Source organism: Halichoeres trimaculatus, unplaced genomic scaffold (genome assembly GCF_033239565.1).
Source record: "Halichoeres trimaculatus isolate MK-OKI-2021-1 unplaced genomic scaffold, fHalTri1.1 fHalTri1_scaffold_13, whole genome shotgun sequence".
Lineage (NCBI taxonomy): Eukaryota > Metazoa > Chordata > Actinopteri > Labriformes > Labridae > Halichoeres > Halichoeres trimaculatus.
The window spans coordinates 5,315,000-5,337,457 of NW_027437191.1; the positions used below are offsets into that span (position 1 = coordinate 5,315,000).

Genomic DNA, 22,458 nt, shown 5'->3' on the forward strand with positions numbered 1-22,458 from the left:
CATGAACAAAATGTTCAATAAAAATGTGGTTTCAGCAGTTTATGTTGGTCTTTCTTTGTTTAAAGGTTTCATAAACAAAGTCCTTACCATCTCATTTTCTAATAATTTGTAACAATGTTCACTACAGGTAGTTATCTGGCTTACTACAGCTATTTATGGGCTTTAACTAGATAGATAGATTGGTTTGGTTGGTTTATTCATTCACTCATTCATTCGTACATTCATTGCCAACATTGATTGCAAACCTTGAGCATTCACGAGTTAAAGCAGACGACTGAAACACCTCACTGGATTGTACTTTGGCTCTTAAAGAAGGTCAGTTCTTCAGGAGGGCTGATGATTCTGACCCTGGTAGTTTTTGGTGTTATTTGTGAATAATTTTGTGTCTGTGTGCTAAAGTAAAGAAACGTGAGCATCCTTAATAAAACTAGGTTGTTGGGAAAAATAGAATTAAATTTGCTGTGTCACAACACTTGGGAAATCTATTTAACAAAAAAGTAAGAGAGAAAACTAAAAAAAAAAATAAAGAAGAAGAAAGCCACAAGTGGCAATAAGCAGGCCTTCCACCTTGCGCTCTTTTCAGGGAATATCATGGCTGCTGCATGTGCAGCAAGTCCTGCTTCAGCATAAAGCCATGTAGAGGCAGTGTCTCCTCAGCTCTAAGTGCAGTACCAGCACATCATCCTCACCTCCCTCATCCCAGCTCAGGGGGAACATTGGACCAAGCACCAGTTAGCATTGACATGCTACAGCTGATCTTGTGTTTAGACAATGTGTCCATGGTTACAGTTAAAATCTATGCACACACACACAGGAACAAATCTGTTAAAACCACCACTGCCAACATAATATTTTTGTGTCCATATCCAAAAACGAGCCATAAAAGTTATTTCAGGCCAAAAAGATAATTAAAAAGCAGTGAAAAAGGAACACTAAAGACAGAGATACTTTAACAAGCAAACATTTGGGTGGCACCTTGCAATAGGAAAAGATGAAAGTGTAGTTACTTGTGAAAATGAATGTCACAATTTAAAAAATGATATTAACAATAATAGAATAAAATAAGGTGTTTGGTTGGACCTCATTTTTTAAAATGGCTTGTAACAGGGGTCTGTGTCACTTTTTGAGACCAAGGAGACTCTGATGAAGAAACAGAGCAGGGATATTTATGTTTATATATATATATATATATATATATATATATATATATATATATATATATATATATATATATATATATATATTAGGGCTGTCATTTTAACGCGTTAATTAGAATAATTAATTACACCGCATATTAACGCGTTATAAAATTTAACGCTGATTAGTCTGGATCCCAAATCCGCGGGGTGTTCAAAGACGCACTTATTTTTAAATATCTGTCATTTACAAACTGTGTGTCCTACTTGGAAAAAGAGGTGTTCTCGTCAGATTTTCAAATTTCCGACGGTCCCTGAATGTATCACACGTGAAAAAACGGGAGGGAGGGAAGCGAGAGTGATTTGTGACTGCCTTCCACATCGCGTTTATTCGCACGTCCTTTTTGAAAATCTGCAGAAAATCAACCGTTTGCTCCAGCTCGATTCTGTAAAAAAAAAAAAAAAAAAAAAACAACAACAGATAATTCTACACTCTTTACTGCATTAAACAAGCCCTGAATGATCAATATTTGTCCTGTATTTAAATCTAAAGAATTCTTTGAAAATTTCCTTCCATCTTCCTGGTGTCATGTTTCAGCTTGGGGCTGCTCTGCACCAATGAGCAACAGTTTGTGTGTTCAGAGCATGTTAAACTGAAAATACTTCACTTTTCTTTGATCCAAGACTTGAATTTAGTGTTTTGTACATAGTTCCTCACAGTTTTTTAGCCTTTAGCCGTGGTTGTCCTGCCCTCATAGAAGCATGGAAGTTCATATTGCAGTGAAAATTGAGTCAACATTGAGTAAAAGCAAAAACCGTCCTAAAAATCAAACCAGCTAACCTTAAGTGCAGGAATGCGTACATTTTGTAAAGATAGAACCATAAAACTTTTTTCATGTGTTCCTTATGCATCAGGGTACCTAAAAATGTGTTGTAAATATTCCCACCTTATTTTTAAATGTTTTTTTTTGTGTGTGTGTGTCTTTTAATGTTATTTTAATGTCCTGGAATTCAAAATTCTTTATTTTGGGACCTTAAGCAGATATGAGATTAAAATGCGATTAATTAGATTAATTAATTACAAATCCTGTAATTGATTAGATTAATTTTTTTAATCGCCTGACAGCACTTTTATATATATATATATATATATATATATATATATATATATATATATATATAGTGAGAGAGAGAGAGAGAGAGAGAGAGAGAGAGAGAGAGAGAAAGATTTCAACAGTAATTAGTGAAATCAGCTGGTGGAGTTTCTGGTTGGAAAGAAAACCTGCAGCCTCTTGGCCCTCCATGGCACGAGTTTGATATCCCTGATAAATATATTTACATATAAAGAAAATCGGGAATGGGAATCTCTGAGAGATGTCATTTCTGAGTTAAGCATTCCAGTTGCCAAGTCGGAAAGAGGCTAAATCCAGGTGGAGGTTCCAGTCAGAGAAAAGAGGTGTGAAGCAGAAGGGGTTGAGAAATCTCAGTGTGTCTGCAGAGAGAGTGTAGAAGGACAGTAAAGTGCACACACACACAAACACACACACAAAAGCCTGGGCTTTGCTGGACAGTATATATTGTCACACAATTATTGAAGATAATGTGTATTATTGACGTTATAATATTGAGACCAAATTAACCCCGTCTATAAAATAATATATCAAAATAATGCAATACACCCTTTCAAATGTAATAAAATGTTATTTTTGACAAAGATTATTTTACAATTGTAATTGGAATATCAATTAATTTCAAATATAGCAACAAAACAAACAAAACAATACAAATGAAATGGACTGTCAGTCAGAAAACTGCATTTGAACTTGGGAAAAAAAACAAAAAAACATACAGAGCAGCATTTCTTTTGTGATGTAGTGAAGTCCACTTTCTGTGTCCATGTAAATTCTCAACGTCCAGGTCAGAGTTATTCCAAACACTTAAATCCAGGCAACTGGACTGTTCAGAGTTAGTGACGACGTTTCTCCTCTCATCCACGAGGCTTCATCAGCTTCAACCCAAACTATAAACAGTTTAGTTATCTCAGTTAGCAGCGTTTAAAATACACTTCCTGTGAGCACAAACTGTCTTGCACTGTTCTGTTTGTATTTACTCTGTCGGTCAAACTAACCCTCCTCAGTGAGTGTTGTCAGGACGAAGGCTATGCATCTGCAGGCACAGTTTCTTCCCCAGTTGGGAAAACTGGGTCAGGTGGTTGTGTCTAGGTGGACATTTGAGTTTGTCGTTTTGCTTTTTTTTGTTGCTGCACACTGGCTCGTCCGTGTTGATGGGCTCACCTTGCTCATTCGGTTTGAAGCTGGAATATTTCTTCACTGGGGCTGTAGCATTTAGCTTTATAATTATCTTTTTTCCATCCGATTCATACTGCGTTAACCTGCATTGCTCCTGACGAGCTAGTTAGGCTCATTTGTTGCACTCCGTGTGTTTATGCTAGCCTGATGCTAGCAGCCCCTCCTCCTCCTGGAGACAAAGTATCCACTGTGTTCCCTCCTCACTCAGCCATTAGACATTACCATTAATGTTTCATGGTAAAAATGCTCTTGAGTAGTTAAAGTAATCCAACAAAAACTTATTTTCTTATTTAACCTTACTTAGAAGATTTGATTGCAAACACTTCTGGGTAAACAGTGCAGAACAAAGAGAAGCTATTGTAAAAACAGAACAAACATTGCAACCATGAGCAGGGCAGTTGCAAGGAATTCTGGCTGGCCTAAGACTGGAAGTTTAACACCGGGGTATTTGCTGTGCAAATTTTACCATTTTAAGCTTTAAAATTGACAGCTTGTTCTGTAAAGCTGTTTATGTTTTTACTGTAGTTATTATAATATTTCTCTAGTAACCACAGCTGCCAATATTTACCGGGAAAAAAAAGGAAAACTTTTTTTATTTTTTTTTTACAGTTTACATACTGGCAACACACAGGGGCGAAAATCCTGTTTCATTGTTGGGGGGGACAATAAACAGTAAAATTTCAGAGACTGATTCCTAGGGGGGGACATAAAAATAAATGCTATAATTTTTGCTGTGTTGTTTCATATTGTGATATTAAACAGTGACTAGTCCCAACTATGGATAATCAGCCGAGATTTAATTTTCCTTTAGTTCATGAAAAAATGTTTTGGCAGGAATGTGGAAGCAACACGTCCACAACACTATGAACTCAATAATTAGTATTTTATATACAAATTAATGAAAAAAGTGTTGATTTTAATTGGAGGACAATAAGGGGTGTAAATTAACAGCCAGAATGGAATTAGAAACTGGATCTATTCAAGATCTAAGTCAAAGTCATAACTACTTTATTTTTAAATCAATACATCTAGAATAGAACATAAGACTTTAATAAATAATGGCTTCATCTATGAATTCATAAATCTCACTAGAGATGCCTCTGTCTCACTAGAGGCATCTTAAATAGTTTTAATATTTGTGTCATAAATGAGAGGACGAGGATGTCAGCATGTCACCTGTCTGTCTTATCTGTCACAGCCTTCTTTGCATCATAGAGCAGAGGCTGTTTGCCAGCCAGCAACAAACGGTGAGATAATTAACTTATACATTGTTCAGTGTTTTAATGCACATAATCACGATCCTTGACGCTCTGTAGCATAGGCGCAAATCCCGGGGGGGACGCAGGGGTCATGTCCCCCCCTTCCATAAAGTTGTCCCCCCTAAAAAAATCCAGTTGTAATTAATTTTCTCATAGTAACGTTTTCTTTTTCAATGGTGTAATACAAGTCATGCTACTTAAAACACAAAGATTGATGAGTTTAACTATGAAAGATCACACACGCCCCTCCCTGCACGATCCTCGCAGTGGTTTGATCCAATCCATTTCTCCCGGCATGGATGCTGCAGCCGCGCACACACGCACACAAATAAAGGCATACAGACCGAGTGGAGGGTCGCGGTCAAGTAAGTAGCTTTCACTGAAAGACTTATCAATCATAACTTCACTTGTTAAACAGACACACAGAGAAAATGAAAAGCAAATGTCAACTCCTTTGTCCGAAGTCTGACAGTATGCTATGCTTTAAAAAAAAAAAAAAAAAGGCGCTGATTAAGCTTTCCATCCGATGTGGTGCGCACACACAGACACAGACTACAGAGCGCCAAGGATCGTGATTAAGTGCATTAAAACACTGAACTATTTATAAGTTAATTATCACACCGTTTGTTGCTGGCTGGCAAACAGTCTCTGCTCTATGATGCAAAGAAGGCTGTGACAGATAAGACAGGCAGGTGACATGCTGACATCCTCGTCCTCTCATTTATGACACAAATATTAAAACTATTTAAGATGCCTCTAGTGAGATAGAGGCATCTCTAGTGAGATTTATGAATTCATAGATGAAGCCATTATTTATTAAAGTCTTATGTTCTATTCTAGATTTGTTGATGTAAAAATAAAGTAGTTATGACTGTGACTTAGATCTTGAATAGATCCAGTTTCTAATTCCATTCTGGCTGTTAATTTACACCCCTTATTGTCCTCCAATTAAAATCAACACTTTTTTCATTAATTTGTATATAAAATACTAATTATTGAGTTCATAGTGTTGTGGACGTGTTGCTTCCACATTCCTGCCAAAACATTTTTTCATGAACTAAAGGAAAATTAAATCTTGGCTGATTATCCATAGTTGGGACTAGTCACTGTTTAATAACACAATATGAAACAACACAGCAAAAATTATAGCATTTATTTTTATGTCCCCCCCTAGGAATCAGTCTCTGAGATTTTACTGTTTATTGTCCCCCCCAACAATGAAACGGGATTTTCGCCCCTGCTCTGTAGTCTGTGTCTGTGTGTGCGCACCACATCGGATGGAAAGCTTAATCAGCGCCTTTTTTTTTTTTTTTTTAAAGCATAGCATACTGTCAGACTTCGGACAAAGGAGTTGACATTTGCTTTTCATTTTCTCTGTGTGTCTGTTTAACAAGTGAAGTTATGATTGATAAGTCTTTCAGTGAAAGCTACTTACTTGACCGCGACCCTCCACTCGGTCTGTATGCCTTTATTTGTGTGCGTGTGTGCGCGGCTGCAGCATCCATGCCGGGAGAAATGGATTGGATCAAACCACTGCGAGGATCACGCGGGGAGGGGTGTGTGTGATCTTTCATAGTTAAACTCATCAATCTTTGTGTTTTAAGTAGCATGACTTGTATTACACCATTGAAAAAGAAAACGTTACTATGAGAAAATTAATTACAACTGGATTTTTTAGGGGGGACAACTTTATGGAAGGGGGGGACATAACCCCGGCGTCCCCCCTGGGATTTGCGCCTATGGCAACACACACACACACACACACACGTACAGAGAGCAGCAAGAGCTATGTTCACTTTTCAATCCAGCTGTTGAGTTCATTTGAAGCTTTTTTTTCTTTACGGTTCACAAAGGGAAGACTCCACCCGTGACTTTAAAAGTGAAATGATACAAATATTGGATTAACACTCACCGTGCCTCACTGTCCTGCTCTGTCCTCTGAATCAAGATGGCAAATGAAAGAATTACTTTCACTTTCAGAGCTTCCTCTCTGTTCTCATTAACCGTGTGTGTGTGTGTTTGTGTGGGTGAAACTGAATTAAACTTGGGAGCTGTTTTCTTTAAAAGACTTTCAGAAACAGAAAGACAGTTTTACATCAGCTCCTTCAGGTTCTGCTGGATCTAGGTCTTTAAAGTGACAGGAGACAGTCAGCTGTCCATAGACTGTGTTCTCCCCCTCTGACTCTTCTCCCTTAAAAAACTCAACCCGATCAGCAAACACAAAGAACTGGGGGTGAAAGCAGAGAGACAGCTTTTCACATACACAGCAAATTCCCTTTAAACTTCCAGTGTTAGACCATTTTGGAGTAACGTGTTAAATTCTTGGTTTTGTTTTACAGCTTCTAACTCTAAGCTGGTGTTAAATCATAGTACTGTGGAGTGACTTTGCAGTGTTGATAAAAAATAACACCACACAGTCTTACTTTAAACACTCCTCAATCATGGTTGCAATAACTAAGTGTTTTACAATAAACCGTCCTTTGATCAGCACTGTTAACCCAGAAGTTGTTTGTTAGCAAACCTTCTCAGGAGAGTTTCATTAAAAATAATCAAAATCAATCAATCAAAATGAAACTGAGGTCTTTGGCAAGAACTGCACTGTTTTAAAATTGAGACAAGTGATTTCACTCAAACGATTTGAGTCATGATGAATTAAATAAAAGGTTTAAGAAGCTTCAACTTTAATGCTAAAAGTAACCGACTTGAACTTCACTGCACTGTAAAAATAAACTATTGGTCAGACTTAGTAAAACTGTTTCCATTGGTAACCCACACAGATTTTTCAAAAACTGTTTAATGCTGGACTAACATCAGTGGTTTAAGTCTCATGTGCTTAGTAATTTGATTCTTTTTAAATCATCACCTCGTATTAATCCAACTCAAAATTCAGACAAGCTAGCCTAAAATTTTCAACTTTTCAATTAAATATTCTCTGTAACCAAACTTCATAAAAACTGCTTCTCTACATTTTAGGATAATGGTTTTAGCAAAGTAATTTTTTGCTGTTTGGTAACAGTGAGTGAGGAGGTAACCCAGTGGATATGAGACCCTGCTGTACATGAAGGCACAGGCTGTATGCGCTTGATGAATAAAGACTGCTTGTCTGTCCTTGCTCAATGGTACAGACCAGCATCTGTGTACCTCATAATACAGATTTGCTGTCTGTGTGCCACATGTCGCAGATCACCTGTCTGTGCTTAATGCTATAGACTGTCTGTACACGAGCTACAGATGGGCTTCCTGTGTTTCACAGCATGAATCACTGCACCCCAATCAAAATGCTGTCCCAGTAGTGTTATTTCAAAGTTAACTAAAAAAGATTCACTGTGACATGTAGAGCACAGACAGTCAGTCCGTGTCATGAAGCATAGCTATCTATTAGTGATGTTAAAAGATGTGCCGAGGCTTCGAAGTGTGTATCGAGTAATGAAGGGGGCGTTCCCTTGAAGCGCGTATCGAGGCTTGCTTCATTAGGAGGAGGAGCCCAAAATGATGACGTCCGAAGCCTCGTTGCCCAACTGTACCACGTGACTGCTTCGGAAAGTGGTTCAGAGCTTACCCCGAGGTTTGACAGCAGCATAAACCCATCAGGCTCCATTCAAAATGTAGGTTTTTGATAGAGTTGATCAGTCACTGATAGTGTTGATAGTAGATTTGGGAAAGCATTTTTAGTTTGAAAATAGTTTGAAACAGTTGAAGAACCATTAGTTCAAAATGAAAATGAGTAAAATCTCCCCTGTAATGTATATTATATTATATTGCCCATGTATACGCATATTCAGTGCTCCCTAGTTACACACTTTCACTGTGCTCTGCCTGTTTGAGCTCATGCGATTTTCCTAAAGCAACAGAAAAGCATTATTACACAACCTGCCATATCATTGATACTACCATTTATGGGAAATTTACACACAGAATATTAAAAAATGCTGTTTTATATGAATATGTGTTCATTTATGTAGAGAATTTATTTGGTTGAACGTTTTTTTAATTCATTTTTGTAATTAACAGTTGTTCCCAAGAGCAAAAACAGGCACAGAAGTTCAATGAATCACACATTATGTGGTTAAGCTATAACTGCCTGTGATTATGTGCCTGACCAGCAGGTGGTTTCGTGAGCAAATGAAGCTTCGAGAGATGAACCCTTTCTCGAACCACTTGGCTCAAGTGGTTCGATGCTTCATGAGGCTTCATCTCACCATCACTACTATCTATGCTGCTGTGTGCAGAGCACAGACAGTCTGTGCTGTTGAGGACTAACAGGCAGTCAGTGCCATGTGGAGCACAGACAGCATATGTCCCCATGCACCATCCCAATGTACAGCAGAGTGTCATATCCACTGCATTCCCTCCCCACTCATGGTTACAAAACACCATCACAACAAAAATTACTTCCTTCAATCTTTTATAATGTTAATCATTACTCTGTATATCTAATGGTGAAATGTACTTGAATAGTTTAAGTAATCCAACAAAACTTTTTCTTTTTTTTATCCTAGTTACACGTCAACTGTGAGACAGAATCTAAATAAATTAAGAAAATCACATTGTACTTTTAAAAAACTGATTTGCATTTTTATTTCATGAAAGAAGTATTTGATCACCTATCAACCTGCAAGAATTCTGGCTCTCACAGACCTGTTAGCTTATCTTCCCCATCATATATTATTTTATTCAGCTACGTGTTAACTCTGGGCATAGGTTTGACTCTCGAGCTGGATGGAAAAACTAGTTAGTGCAGGATGTAAATCAGGCGTCATCTCCCCAGAACAGAGCATCAACTCAGTGAGGTGAGCAAGACAATACTTACACTTGTGGATATTGAGTAAAATGTTTAATGAAATACATATGTACATTTGATCTCTTAGTTTTTTTTATTTACAATAAACAAACAAGGTTTCAAATAAATTGATAAAAAAATAAATCACAGTTACAATTGTGGAGTGTTGTGTGTAGAATTTCTAAGAAAAAAAAAAGATTTATTCCATGTTGGAATAAGGCTGTAACATAACAAAATGTGGAAAAAGTGAAGAATGGGCAGTATTTTCAGGATGCACTGTTTACAGTCTCTCATAAAATCAACACAAAGTCAACCAGCTTCATTCAGAGTGGCTGAGGAGGTTTACCTCCCTGCTGTGTGTTGGTGTGAAGAAGAAAAGAAGTGTCCTTAATTTACGAACAAAGGTGTTAAACTTTTTTGGAGCTTAAATCTTTTTGCACATTCAGGGCAGCTGTAAGGTTTTCCTACTGTGAGAAAGCTGATGTTTTGTCAGATATGATTTGCGTCTAAATCTTCTGCCACATCCAAAGCACTCGTAACGTTTAGCGTGATCAAGCATATGTGCAGTCAGGGCTGAGTTGCGACTAAATTTTTTCGGGCATTTAGTGCAGCTGAAACTTTTTTTACTGCGGTGGACAACCATATGTGCAGTCAGGGCTGAGTTGTGACTAAATTTTTTCTGGCATTTAGTGCAGCTAAACAATTTTTCTTCATTGTGGACAACCATATGTTTAGTCAGGTTTTTTTTGAGAAAAATTTTTTTAGGACATTTAGTGCAGCTGAAAGGTTTTTCATTGTGGTGGAGCACCATATGTGTAGTCAGGTGTTTTTTGTAATAAAATTTTTTCGGGCATTTAGTGCAGATGAAACGTTTTTCTTCATGGTGGTGGACAACCATATGTGAAGTCATGTCTGCTTTGCAACCAAATTCTTTGCCACATTCAGTGCAGATGAAACGTTTTTCTTCAGTGTGGACAACCATATGTGCAGTCAGGGTTGAGTTGCGACTAAATTTTTTGCCACATTCAGTGCAGCTGAAAGGTTTTTCTTCAGTGTGGACAACCATATGTGCAGTCAGGGTTGAGTTGCGACTAAATTTTTTGCCACAGTCAGTGCAGCTGAAAGGTTTTTCTTCAGTGTGGACAGCCATATGTGCAGTCAGGTTTGATCTGCGACCAAATTTTTCACCACATTTAGTGCAGCTGAAAGGTTTTTCTTTGGTGTGGACAACCATATGTGAAGTCAGGTCTGATTTGCGACTAAATTTTTTTCCACAGTCAGTGCAGCTGAAAGGTTTTTCTTCAGTGTGGACAACCATATGTGCAGTCAGGCTTCTTTTGTAACTAAATTTTTTACCACAGTCAGTGCAGCTGAAAGGTTTCTCTTTTAAGTGCACAAACCTATGTATATTAAGGTCTGCATTGCGACTAAATTTTTTACCACAGTCAGTGCAGCTGAAGGGTTTCTCTTTTGAGTGAACAAACCTATGTATATTAAGGTCTGCATTGCGACTAAATTTTTTACCACAGTCAGTGCAGCTGAAGCGTTTCTCTTTGGAGTGTACAAACATATGTATAGTAAGGTCTGCATTGCGACCAAATTTTTTTCCACAGTCAGTGCAGCTGAAGGGTTTCTCTTTTGAGTGACATAACTTATGTTTAATCATACTTGAGTTTCGTTTAAATATTTTCCCACATTCAGAGCAGCTGTACGTTTTTTCTTTTGAGTGAACCAACATATGTGAGGTCAGATGGCGTTTTAGGTTAAATACTTCCCCACATTCAGAACAGCTGTAAGTTTTTTCTTTTGAGTGAACCAACATATGCGAGGCCAGATGACGTTTCAGGTTAAATACTTCCCCACATTCAGAACAGCTGTAAGTTTTTCTTTTAAAGTGATCTAACATGTGTCCACTCCAATCGAGGTCATTCTCAAATCCTTCTCCACACTTTGAGCAAATGTAAGGTCTTGTTTCTGGGAGAGAAACCACATGATTGGTTTTAAGCGATTCAGGACAATTGTGTGACTCTACAGTCTCTGTTTTATTGTTTGCAGCAGACTTTAATTTTTTAGGACAGTCTCTGCTCTCCTTCCAGTCACCTGCCCTATCTGCAGTCCCTGATCCAGTATCCAAGGAGGCTTCAATCTCTGATCCAGTATCTAGGGAGGCTTCAATCTTAACCTGAATCTCTGGTTGTGAATTTCTTTCTGGATCTGAGCTCCTCTCTGGTTCTGGTCTTCCACAGTCCTCTCCACCAGCTGCTGTTTCCATATGGTAAGTTGGTCTCTGATGAAACAGTGAGGACTGAGGTTCCTCTTCATCATTTTCACTCTTCATATGGACTGAAGGAAACAGGACCTTGATATCAGCCTCCTCCAGTTCTTGAAGCTGCTCTCTGCCCTGACCAGTCCACAGTTCCTCCTGTTCCTCTGTAATGAGTGGGAACTCATTATCCTCCTGTTCCTCTTTAATGAGTGGGGACTCATCATCTTCAGTCCCTGATCCAGTACTTGAGGAGGCTTCAATCTCTGATTCAGTATCTAAGGATTCTTCAGGTTTGGATCCAGTATCTGAGGAGGCTTCAATCTTAACCTCAATCTCTGGTTGTAAATTTCTCTCTGGATCTGAGCTCCTCTCTGGTTCTGGTCCTCCACAGTCCTCTCCACCAGCTGCTGTTACCATATGGTAAGTTAGTCTCTGATGAAGCAGTGAGGACTCAGGTGCCTCTTCATCATTTTCACTCTTCACATGGACTGAAAGAAACAGGACCTTGGTATCAGCCTGCTCCAGTTCTTGAAGCTGCTCTCTGCTCTGACCGATCCACAGTTCCTCCTGTTCCTCTGTCATGAGTGGGGACTCATTAACATCATTGTGGACATCAGGTTCTTCTTCTAAGTGATTGCCCACCATGTCTGAGTGACTTTCCATATGTGTAGTCAGATTTCTTTCATCACAGCGACAAGGTTTTAAATTTGAGTGACTCGATCCATGTTCCTTCAGATCTTCTTTGCAGCTAAATCCTTTATCACATACATGACAGAGGAATGGTTTTTCTTGTTTTTCTGTGAGTTTTTCTTGTTTCTTTTTCAATTTTTCTTGTTTTTTTGTGAGTGTTTTGTGACGGATAACGTGAATTGAAAGATCGCATTGACTCTTAAACCTTTCACCACATTCACGGCAGCGGTGAGGTTTTTTAATCGAGTGAGCAGTCCTATGATTAATCAGACCTTTTTTACTGAGAAATCCACGCCCACATTTACAACAGATGAAAGGTCTTTGGTCTGGGTGTAAAACTATATGTTTTTCCAGGGAAGCTAGATAGTAATATCCTTTACCACATTTGGGACAGGTGTAAGGTTTTTTCCCTGTGTGAACACTGAAATGTACATCCAGGAGACTTGGTGTGTTAAATACTTCTCCACAGACAGAGCAGATGAACGGTTTTGCTCTGTGACGAAGAATGTGTTTTTTCAGATATCTTTGAAGGGTGAATGCTTTACCACATTCAGAACAGCTGTACGGTGGTTGAGTCTGAACTTCAATCTCTGGTTGGAAATTTCTTTCTGGATCTGAGCTCCTCTCTGGTTCTGGTCTTCCACAGTCCTCTCCACCAGCTGCTGTTTCCATATGGTCAGTTAGTCTCTGATGAAGCAGTGAGGACTCAGGTGCCTCTCCATCATTTTCACTCTTCATATGGACTGAAGGAAACAGGACCTTGGTATCAGCCTCCTCCAGTTCTTGAAGCTGCTCACTGCCCTGACCAGTCCACAGTTCCTCCTGTTCCTCTGTCATGAGTGGGGACTCATTAACACCACTGTGGACATCAGGTTCTTCTTCTAAGTGATTGCCCACCATGTCTGAGTGATTTTCCATATGTGTAGTCAGATTTCTTTCATCACAGCGACAAGGTTTTAAATTTGAGTGACTCGATTCATGTTCCTTCAGATCTTCTTTGCAGCTAAATCCTTTATCACATACATGACAGAGGAATGGTTTTTCTTGTTTTTCTGTGAGTTTTTCTTGTTTCTTTTTCAATTTTTCTCGTTTTTTTGTGAGATTTTCTTGTTTTTTAGTGGGGTTTTTGTGACGGATAACGTGAATTGAAAGATCACATTGACTCTTAACTCTGTCACCACATTTACGGCAGCGGTGAGGTTTTTTAATCGAGTTAACAGTCCTATGTTTAATCAGACCTTTTTTACGGAGAAATCCATGCCCACATTTACAACAGATGAAACGTCTTTGGTCTGAGTGTAAAACTATATGTTTTTCAAGGGAAACTAGGTAGTAATATCCTTTACCACATTCAGGACAGGTGTAAGGTTTTTTCCCTGTGTGAACACTGAAATGTACATCCAGGAGACTTGGTGTGTTAAATCCTTCTCCACAGACTGAGCAGATGAACGGTTTTACTGTGTGACGGAGTATGTGTTTTTTCAGATTACCTTTCATGGTAAATGTTTTTCCACATTCAGAACAGCTGTACGGTGGTTGAGTCTGAACTTCAATCTCTGATTGTAAATTTCTCTCTGGATCTGAGCTCCTCTCTGGTTCTGGTCTTCCACAGTCCTCTCCACCAGCTGCTGTTTCCATATGGTCAGTTGGTCTCTGATAAAGCAGTGAGGACTCAGATTCCTCTCCATCATTTTCACTCTTCATATGGACTGAAGGAAACAGGACCTTGGTATCAGCCTCCTCCAGTTCTTGAAGCTGCTCTCTGCCCTGACCAGTCCACAGTTCCTCCTGTTCCTCTTTAATAAGTGGGGTCTCATTATCCTCCTGGTCTGGATAGGGGCTCCTCTTCTGCTGCTCAGGGGGAAGCTCCTCTTTCTTCACCATTAGTAGCTGAACATCTGCAGGACACAGTGAACAAATAATAGATATTAGATCATCTTCCTGATGGAGAATCTGAAAGAAAAAAACTCAGGTATTTATTTTCAGCACTACTGCTGAACTGTAATGACAATCTCATATACTGGACAAATGATTACAGGAGCCTCCTGCTTGTTGAGACATTGATCTGAAAGAAGAACTGAAGGTAGAGTTCACCTGTTTACACACATCTATTAACCAAAGATATGGATTCATATAATGCAAAGTAGCATTAGAGAAATTAGATCATTCTTTAGGAGGAGCATGTGCGGTGTTGAACACATGGGGCAAGAGTAGCACTGAGAGAAGCTGTGTCCTAACAGCCTCTAAATATAAATGTAAAGTGCCATTTGTACTCAAGCAAGACAAAAGCCTAAAGCCAATAATCTGTGAATTTAGTGCACTAAAAGCTGCTAAAACAATAACACACACCTGGTACAAATGTCAAGACCAGTTCAAAAATTGCAACATTTTTTAACTGGTCTTAACCAGTTCCAGAATCAAATTTTTCCCTGTTTGATCTAAAACAGTGGTTCCCAACCTTTTCCAACTCAGGGACCACTTTTAAGTCTCAGACATTTTCGCGGCCCACCCCCGACCGGTTAATACATAAAAACATACATCTTAAAACCTTTATAGATTAATTATCAATTTAACACAAACATAGTTTAGCCTTATCTAATGACACAGTTTACAGTCAGCTCCATCTTTTTATCTGGGCTTAAAAAAGTATTTCAAATTTATTAGACAGGCTGATGCACAGTAATATATAGTACATTTTATTCTAAAATCATACACTGGGTTGTAATATTCATACAATCATAGTTACTCATAGTTAAAATAGTGAGTCAAGACAAATGGTAATAATTTGTTTGTTTGCACCCCACACCCACCCACCTATGCTGATGCTCTCATTGTGCCCCCCCAGTCTGAAAGTCTGGACACGCCCCTGCACAGAGGTACAGTGTGGCATGAAGGCTTTCAGGTTTGAAAGCTGGAGGGAAACTCCTCTGCTGATTTATAAAGAATGAGAGGAAAACAACAAAACTTTAACTTCTGTCCCAAAGAGAGCAGAAAGGTGACTCCTGGACGAGCGGGAGAAGGAAGCGATCAGCTGCAGTGTAATATGCGCAAATGAACTCAGCGTAAGCACCGCACCGGTCATCATCACAGACTCCACAAGCTGATCAGGATGAAGTTTCAAGCAAATATACACCACCGAGTAAGAGAAAACGTGCATCTGCAAACACTAATAACACTAATGAATGATCAGGGTCAGCGTGGAGTTGTGTTTTCTCCAGTAACTGTGCATCTTGTGCACATCTGAGCAGAAGGCTGCTGTACGCGATGCTGAGAGCTGAGAACTGTGAATGGCAAATACCCACCAGAGCTCTGTCTTTTATCATTTTAGACCGTGACATGATCCAACCATGAGTGTGAGTTGTTCACATGAGAACACAGAGAGATGATTCGCTTCTGAAAGATAACTGTTTGATTCCGGGGCAGCGTCAAAAATGTTTGTGGCATTCTGAAAGTTTTAGTTGCATACAAGAGTCATGTGCAATGTAATTTACGTCTGAAATATCAGAAAAAGAAAAGATCATAATTCAGAAGGCATGGCAGCGTTTACTTTGTCGTAGCGGTGTGCCACGATCCTTTACATGTTGGAGGCTCCACAGTCACTAACACAGCATCTGACATGTTGCCACTTTTTTAATTTTACATAATTACATCCCCACCCTCACAGAAATCAAACTATTTTGGAAAAGCTTTGGCAGCCCACTTGCAGTACCTTCGCGGCCCACCAGGGGACTGTGGCCCACATGTTGGGAATCACTGATCTAAAAAAGGTTCCCAGTAGAGTTTCAAAATGCAAAAAAAATAAAATAAAATAAAAAAGGAAACAGGAGTAAGACCAAAAAAAAACTAAAAAAAGAAGAAATAGAAAACATGCAATTACATAATGACCAATTCAAATAAAATTGTACTGAATTCCAAGCACTTTCTAAGCAATTTTTGCGTCAGTCATAGTTTTACTCACTGTGGTGTGATTTTTCTCTGTAAAGTGAAGTGCAGCACCTCTATAGATCTGATTTTAAAAAATTCCCAGAATAAGGTGGGAGTATATACAACACACTTTCAGGTACCCTGAGGCATAAGGAACACAGGAACAAAGTGGTGTGGTTCCATCTTTATAGAATCTACATATTGTAGCACCCCATATAAGCTGATTGGCATTCAGGCTGGTTTTTGCTTCTGTCACATTTTTTCTCACTGTGGACTCATTTTTCACTGCAATATGAAGTTCTACATTTCTATGAGGTCAGGAGAACCAAGGCAAAAGCAAGGTATAACTAAACAATGTCTCAGCAATATAACATAACCAGAATGCAAGAAATTATTCACAAAAGAAAAGCAGGCATTAAAATTTTCTGAATATTTACTCTAAAACAACAAAAACTGTGAAAAAATATGAACTAAACACTTAATTCAAGTTTAGGATCAAAGAAAAATGAAGTATTTTTTCAGAGTAAGTCCAGTCGGGCGTTGTATCGAAAACTCAAAAACCATCCACCCCTCTCTCTTAGTTGGTTTGATCCAAAGACGCTCGGGACACCTCAGAGACAGAGACAGGTAATGATGCAGCACTTGTTAAGAAAGAGTCTATCAGAGCCTCAGCTGTTTTCTTTTTTTCCATGTTGACACGACATGTCACGAGTCACTCTTGTACTGGTTGAAAAGTTGATCCATCCTGTGGTTTCCCTGATCTCTCTAACATAAGCTCTGACATGCTCTAACGGAGCATCCTCTTCAATCAGGAGAGTTTAGAGCAGAGTGAATCTTATTGTGAGAAGGCTGACTCTGAAATAGTGAAACACGTGTCTATGTGAAGTTCTGTCTGTCTTCGGTGTGTGATGTGCATACGCACTGCGCGTGTACGAGACGGTGCTCTCTCTTCAGAACAGGAGAGTTCAGGTGGAGGAGACTGACTGAGCCAGTGGAAGAGAGGGAGAATTCAATCCACAATGTCTTGTTCAGTGACTGTGAAAGAGGAAGCATTAAAAGTGATACTCTGGGATGGAACAAGTTGGGTCCTATCACAAGGTTTAGGGCAGAAATTACCCCTACAGCAGTGTTTTTGTGCAGCAGAAGCCCAGAGCGCTCGCACCAAACACCCCCTCCCTGCTCCTCTGCAGGTTTCCTCTGCACTCAGACGGGACCATTTTTACTTGACCAAAAACACAAATAAACAGACTCCCGACAAAAAAAGTCTGATATCTGTCTGCATTCACGCTTTATTTAGAGAATTTTCAGCGCGTTACTTTCACACAAAAACACCGCTAAATAAGGCTCTAGTTCTCATTGTGTCGTAAAACTGCGCTACCTCCGCTGCAGAGCCACAGCTGTGTACCAGGTGTTTGCCGCTTAGTGTATCAGTCCGCGCGTGGCGTGCCAGATATAAACAAACGCAGGTAGTCTGCCAGGACGAAGAGACATGATGAGAACTAGAGCCTTATTTAGCAGTGTTTTTAGACTAAATGCATAACAGACAACTTGGTTGCATCCTGGTCATCATCTCTCCGATTATCAAACATGCTGGGAATGGTGAAGAGGTAATTGAAGTATTTGGGAAATTCAATACTGAGACATTATTTTGAGTGACGAATTAAATCTGTTGAGTACCCTTCATGGTTTGGAAGGCTGTAGTGTGAGAAAAATGACTGACACAGAGTACCCTGCTCCTTCTAACAGGTATTGAAGTGTGGGAAAACAGTAAAATTTCAACTTGGATATATGATATAAACACCATTTCCTTACAATCACTTTAGGAATGCCACAGAAATGAAAAACCGAGAGAGTGCTCGCACCACAGATCTAGCCGTTATTGTACGTAAAGGATTAGAAGAGGTAACACGTGCTTTGGCTCATGACAGTGAGTATATAAACAGAACCTGACTTGGACCTGGATGGGGGACATACCAGTCACTGATCAAATGTTCAAACGGCTCAGACACCGTCACGACAGGACTCATAGGAGCCAGCTTTAATGTTTGGATAGGCTTAGGTGTAAGTTGACAAACATGACATGAGCTAAACGCCACTTCAGTCACCAAAATGTACTGAAGTCAAACCAGCACACAAGTAGAAACACATTGGCTGTTTTCGAATTCGCCTACTACATACTGCTTATGAAAGTAGTATGTAGTAGGCAGTGCCTACTACATACTACTTTCATAAGCAGTATGTAGTATGACTGTTCAGTTGGGTTAATTTTTGTAGTATGCTACGCTGGTCTTCAGTTCGAAGAAAATGGAAGTTGGCTACTGCTGACTTTTTTTCCCCAAAAATCTTTATTGAAAATGTAGAAAATAAACAAACCACGAGTAACTTATCTGCAAATAGCCAGAGAGAGCATTTGATATTAACTTTCAGTGGTGGAGATGATGAGGATTTAAAGATAAAAAAGAAATGGCTCTTATATTTATATTCCTCTGCTACTCTGGTCTCCTGCTCCGCTCTCTGCCATTTTCAATTCTGATACGGGACCAGGCGCGTTGCATTGTGGGTAACAGTATGTGAAGCACACTGGTCCGATGCATACTGTGGATTTTTCCTGATTCAGTACGTCATCCGGGTGTTTTTCTCATACTACAACTCTGACATTTGTTCACATACTGCATACTGCATTTTGGTCGAATCAGTAGGCACTGCTAGTATAGTATGCAAATTCGAAAACGGCCTTGGTCAAGCCAGCCCACATGTTGTTTTGTGGTGTGCACATACATGGCACATTACGGTAATAGCGGCAAACACCTACTTTCAAAGTAAAAGCAATCTGGCTGATAGTACAAGACATGAGAAAAAAATCAGTTTATTCTGATGTGGAATTTCAAAATAAAAGCCCTCTAAACTTTCAAATCTCACTGTATTTTCTCTAAATATAGATTTATAATTGTAAAAAAAAAACTGTTGTTGTAACTGAATCATTCCACCTCAGACTGATAGTACTTGACCTCAGGATGACACCCAGAAAAAATCAGTTCATTCTAATGCTGAACTTCAAAATAAAGCCCTCCAAACTTTCAAATCTCCCTGTATTTTCTCAATTTTTAGGAAAATAATTATTAAAAAATCTGTAGTTATAACTGGACAATTCTACTTAAGACTGATAGTACTTGACCCCAGGATGACACTTAGAGAAAAAAATATACGGATGTGGAATTTTTAAAAATAAAAGCCCTCTAAACTTTCAAATCTCACTGTATATACTCAATATTAAGATTTTTAATTATTAAAAAATCTGTAGTTACAACTGAACTATTCCACTTTGGACTGATAGTACTTGACCTCAGGATGACACTCAGGAAAAAAAAACTTTTTTTTAATTGTCCAGTTAAAACAACAGATGTTTTAATAATTATAATCTAATTATTGAGAAAATACATTGAGATTTGAAAGTTTAGAGGGCTTTTGTTTTGAAATTCAACATCAGAATGAGCTGGTTTTTGTCTGAGTTTAATCCTCACTTTTGGTTCTATCAGTCTGATTGCTTTTACTTTGAAATGAGGCGTTTGCCGTTATTACCGTAATGTGCCATATATTCGCTCACCACAAAACAACGTGTGGGCTGGCTTGACCGAGTGTTTGTATTTCTGTGCTGGCTTGACCTCGGTCCAAAAACGCGAACGCACGATTTTGATGACGTCGGCTATGAATTGATCTATAAAACAGAGAAAAGCGCAATTCAACTTCATACAGAGTTGCCACGTTCAGTCAGTGAGTAAGTTCGGCTAATATCGCCCATGTGCTTCGTTTTCTCCCGAACAAATCATTCACGAACACGTCACTGATGTAGCACTGCACTTATCCTGTTAGCATGGAGGATATATCATCCGTGCTAACTTATTAGCAGTCCTTGATGTTTTTAATTGTGATTTACTGCACTGTTAATGGATATGTTGACTCGTGAGGGAAGACAAGCACGAGTGACACAGCCATCGGTGGAAATCGTTTCAGAAAGTCTGAAACAACTTCCACCGGAGACGTTACATTAGTGTCAGCAGAGATCAACTGGAGTTTCTGCCTAAAAATGAGAATAAGGCCCTTCACTGACGACTCTCCGCGGATGCATCTTCCCAAAATGGTTTCAGATAATCATGAAAAACTTATCTGTTGATGATATTTTGACACAAACACTCACATATATATAATAGTTTATAGAACCAAACTAGGATGAAAACCTGAATAAACCCATTTTTTCGACACAGCAGATCATCATTAGAATTTGTAGTGGCTTTTATCACGACTTAAATCACATTAACGCATACATAGTTTGAGGTCAGAGCTTTCGCCTTTAAACATTGATTTCTCGATGGATTCCCCAAAACATTATCACACACATGTTCAGAAACCAACCTGCTCTGTGCAGCTTTATCTCAGGTATTAAAATCACATCCAGTAGTTCACTTTGTCGCTGGAGCTCCTCTTCGTATCCACACGGTGTTCTTTGTTCGTCCATGTCACTGATAACCGCAGCGAGCAGCCGCCGCTCGAATAAATCTTCAAGATCCTTGAATCTGGACATCTTTTCATCCAAGAGTCGAGTACAAAATAGAAAACTAAAAGCTAGTGTCTTTCTCCGAGGGGATTTTCTGTGTTGTCTGACAGAAGCCTTTCAGAAAAAGGTTGACTTTGGGGGGAGCGTGCCAACATGGCCGAGTGTGTGGACACTTTCCGCCGAGCTATGAAAAAAAAAAACTTGTGAAAAGCGGTTAAAAAACTTGTATTTCCTTAGTCGTCAAACGTCTACTCAGTTTTTCAACGAAATTCAGCAATTCTCAAGACAAATGTGACTCAATGTCGATCCGAAAGGAAAGTAAAAGCGTTCTCAATTCCAAGCAGAAGCAGCCGTTAGTAGTGATGGTCCGCTGATACCCGAGGCTCCAACACATGCGCCGTAGCTCATGAAGCAAACGTATCGAAGCACTGTGCCGGAGCGTGTATCACGTGCCGAGTGACGTACGAAACAGTTGAGTGACGTATGAAACAGTTGAGTGTATCGATTCACTGCTGTGGCTCGGACATCAAACGAAGCACCTGATTGGCAGAGGTTCGGTTTCACAGTTACATTCAGTACTGAAGATCCAACACAACATGATAGACTACTCTGAGTAAAGTAAAACAGTTATTGTAGGGTTTAGCACCATAATATGAGAATCATATATCACACAGAATCATGTCACATTAAGGTGCTTTGTAGTGCACTGCTACTATAATGGACTCGTAACTGGCATTTGTGAGTTCAATTCCTGTCCAATCATGCCAATGATAATATATTTTAATTAACAATATTAGACACTGTTATGTTGTCACTCGGACGTCAAGTAATAATTACACGGAGGCTCGTCGTGTGCTCGGCAGGAACGTTTACTAGCAACATCATGTGTGTGTGTTACACATACATAACTCCGGGTGGCAAACAACATCTTTAGTTCCGTTTACAGAACACCTCCCCTCTTAAGTAAGCATCTCCCCACCTGTGATATTTCCAAACACTCACAGCATTTAAAACTCTTTCTTATTCTCTACTATCAAAGAAAATTACTTGAAGAACTTATGGAACCACTAGACTGCTCTTTTGTTTTTCTAACCATCACAGTCACTACTTACAACTCAAGATTTTCTTTTTTTTTTTTTTTTTCAGTAACTTAACATATTTACAAATCTAACCTCTCTGGGGGACGTGACATTCTTCCTGAGGCTGTGACATAGGATGTGCGTGTTGTATGTGTCTGTCTGTGACTGTTTGTGTCTGGGCCAATGTCTGTGTTTTCTAATAATTTGTAACAATGTTCACTACAGGTAGTTATCTAGCTTACTACAGCTATTTATGGGCTTTAACTAGATAGATAGATTGGTTTGGTTGGTTTATTCATTCACTCATTCATTCGTACATTCATTGCCAACATTGATTGCAAACCTTGAGCATTCACGAGTTAAAGCAGACGACTGAAACACCTCACTGGATTGTACTTTGGCTCTTATAGAAGGTCAGTTCTTCAGGAGGGCTGATGATTCTGACCCTGGTAGTTTTTGGTGT

The 22,458-nt window shown here is 39.1% G+C and overlaps 1 protein-coding gene across 1 annotated transcript; it reads right to left on the minus strand.

The window, feature by feature from the left end:
• Window positions 1-9,378: 9,378 nt before the first annotated feature.
• Window positions 9,379-21,330, minus strand: LOC141802418 (uncharacterized). The gene is made up of 2 exons (XM_074685971.1): window positions 20,775-21,330; window positions 9,379-14,338 (listed from the first exon to the last, which is right to left on the minus strand). Exons 1-2 carry the CDS (start codon window positions 20,941-20,943, stop codon window positions 9,927-9,929), a joined length of 4,581 nt encoding a protein of 1,526 aa, XP_074542072.1. The 5' UTR covers window positions 20,944-21,330; the 3' UTR covers window positions 9,379-9,926.
• Between the last annotated feature and the right edge of the window lie 1,128 nt (window positions 21,331-22,458).

Excerpts from the sequence above, each read along its gene's own strand:
- LOC141802418 (XM_074685971.1), bottom strand. The coding sequence starts at position 20,943 with ATGTCCAGATTCAAGGATCTTGAAGATTTATTCGAGCGGCGGCTGCTC. Across the intron at positions 14,339-20,774 it reads GATAAAGCTGCACAGAGCAG|ATGTTCAGCTACTAATGGTG; the intron begins GTTGGTTTCTGA and ends TGTGTCCTGCAG.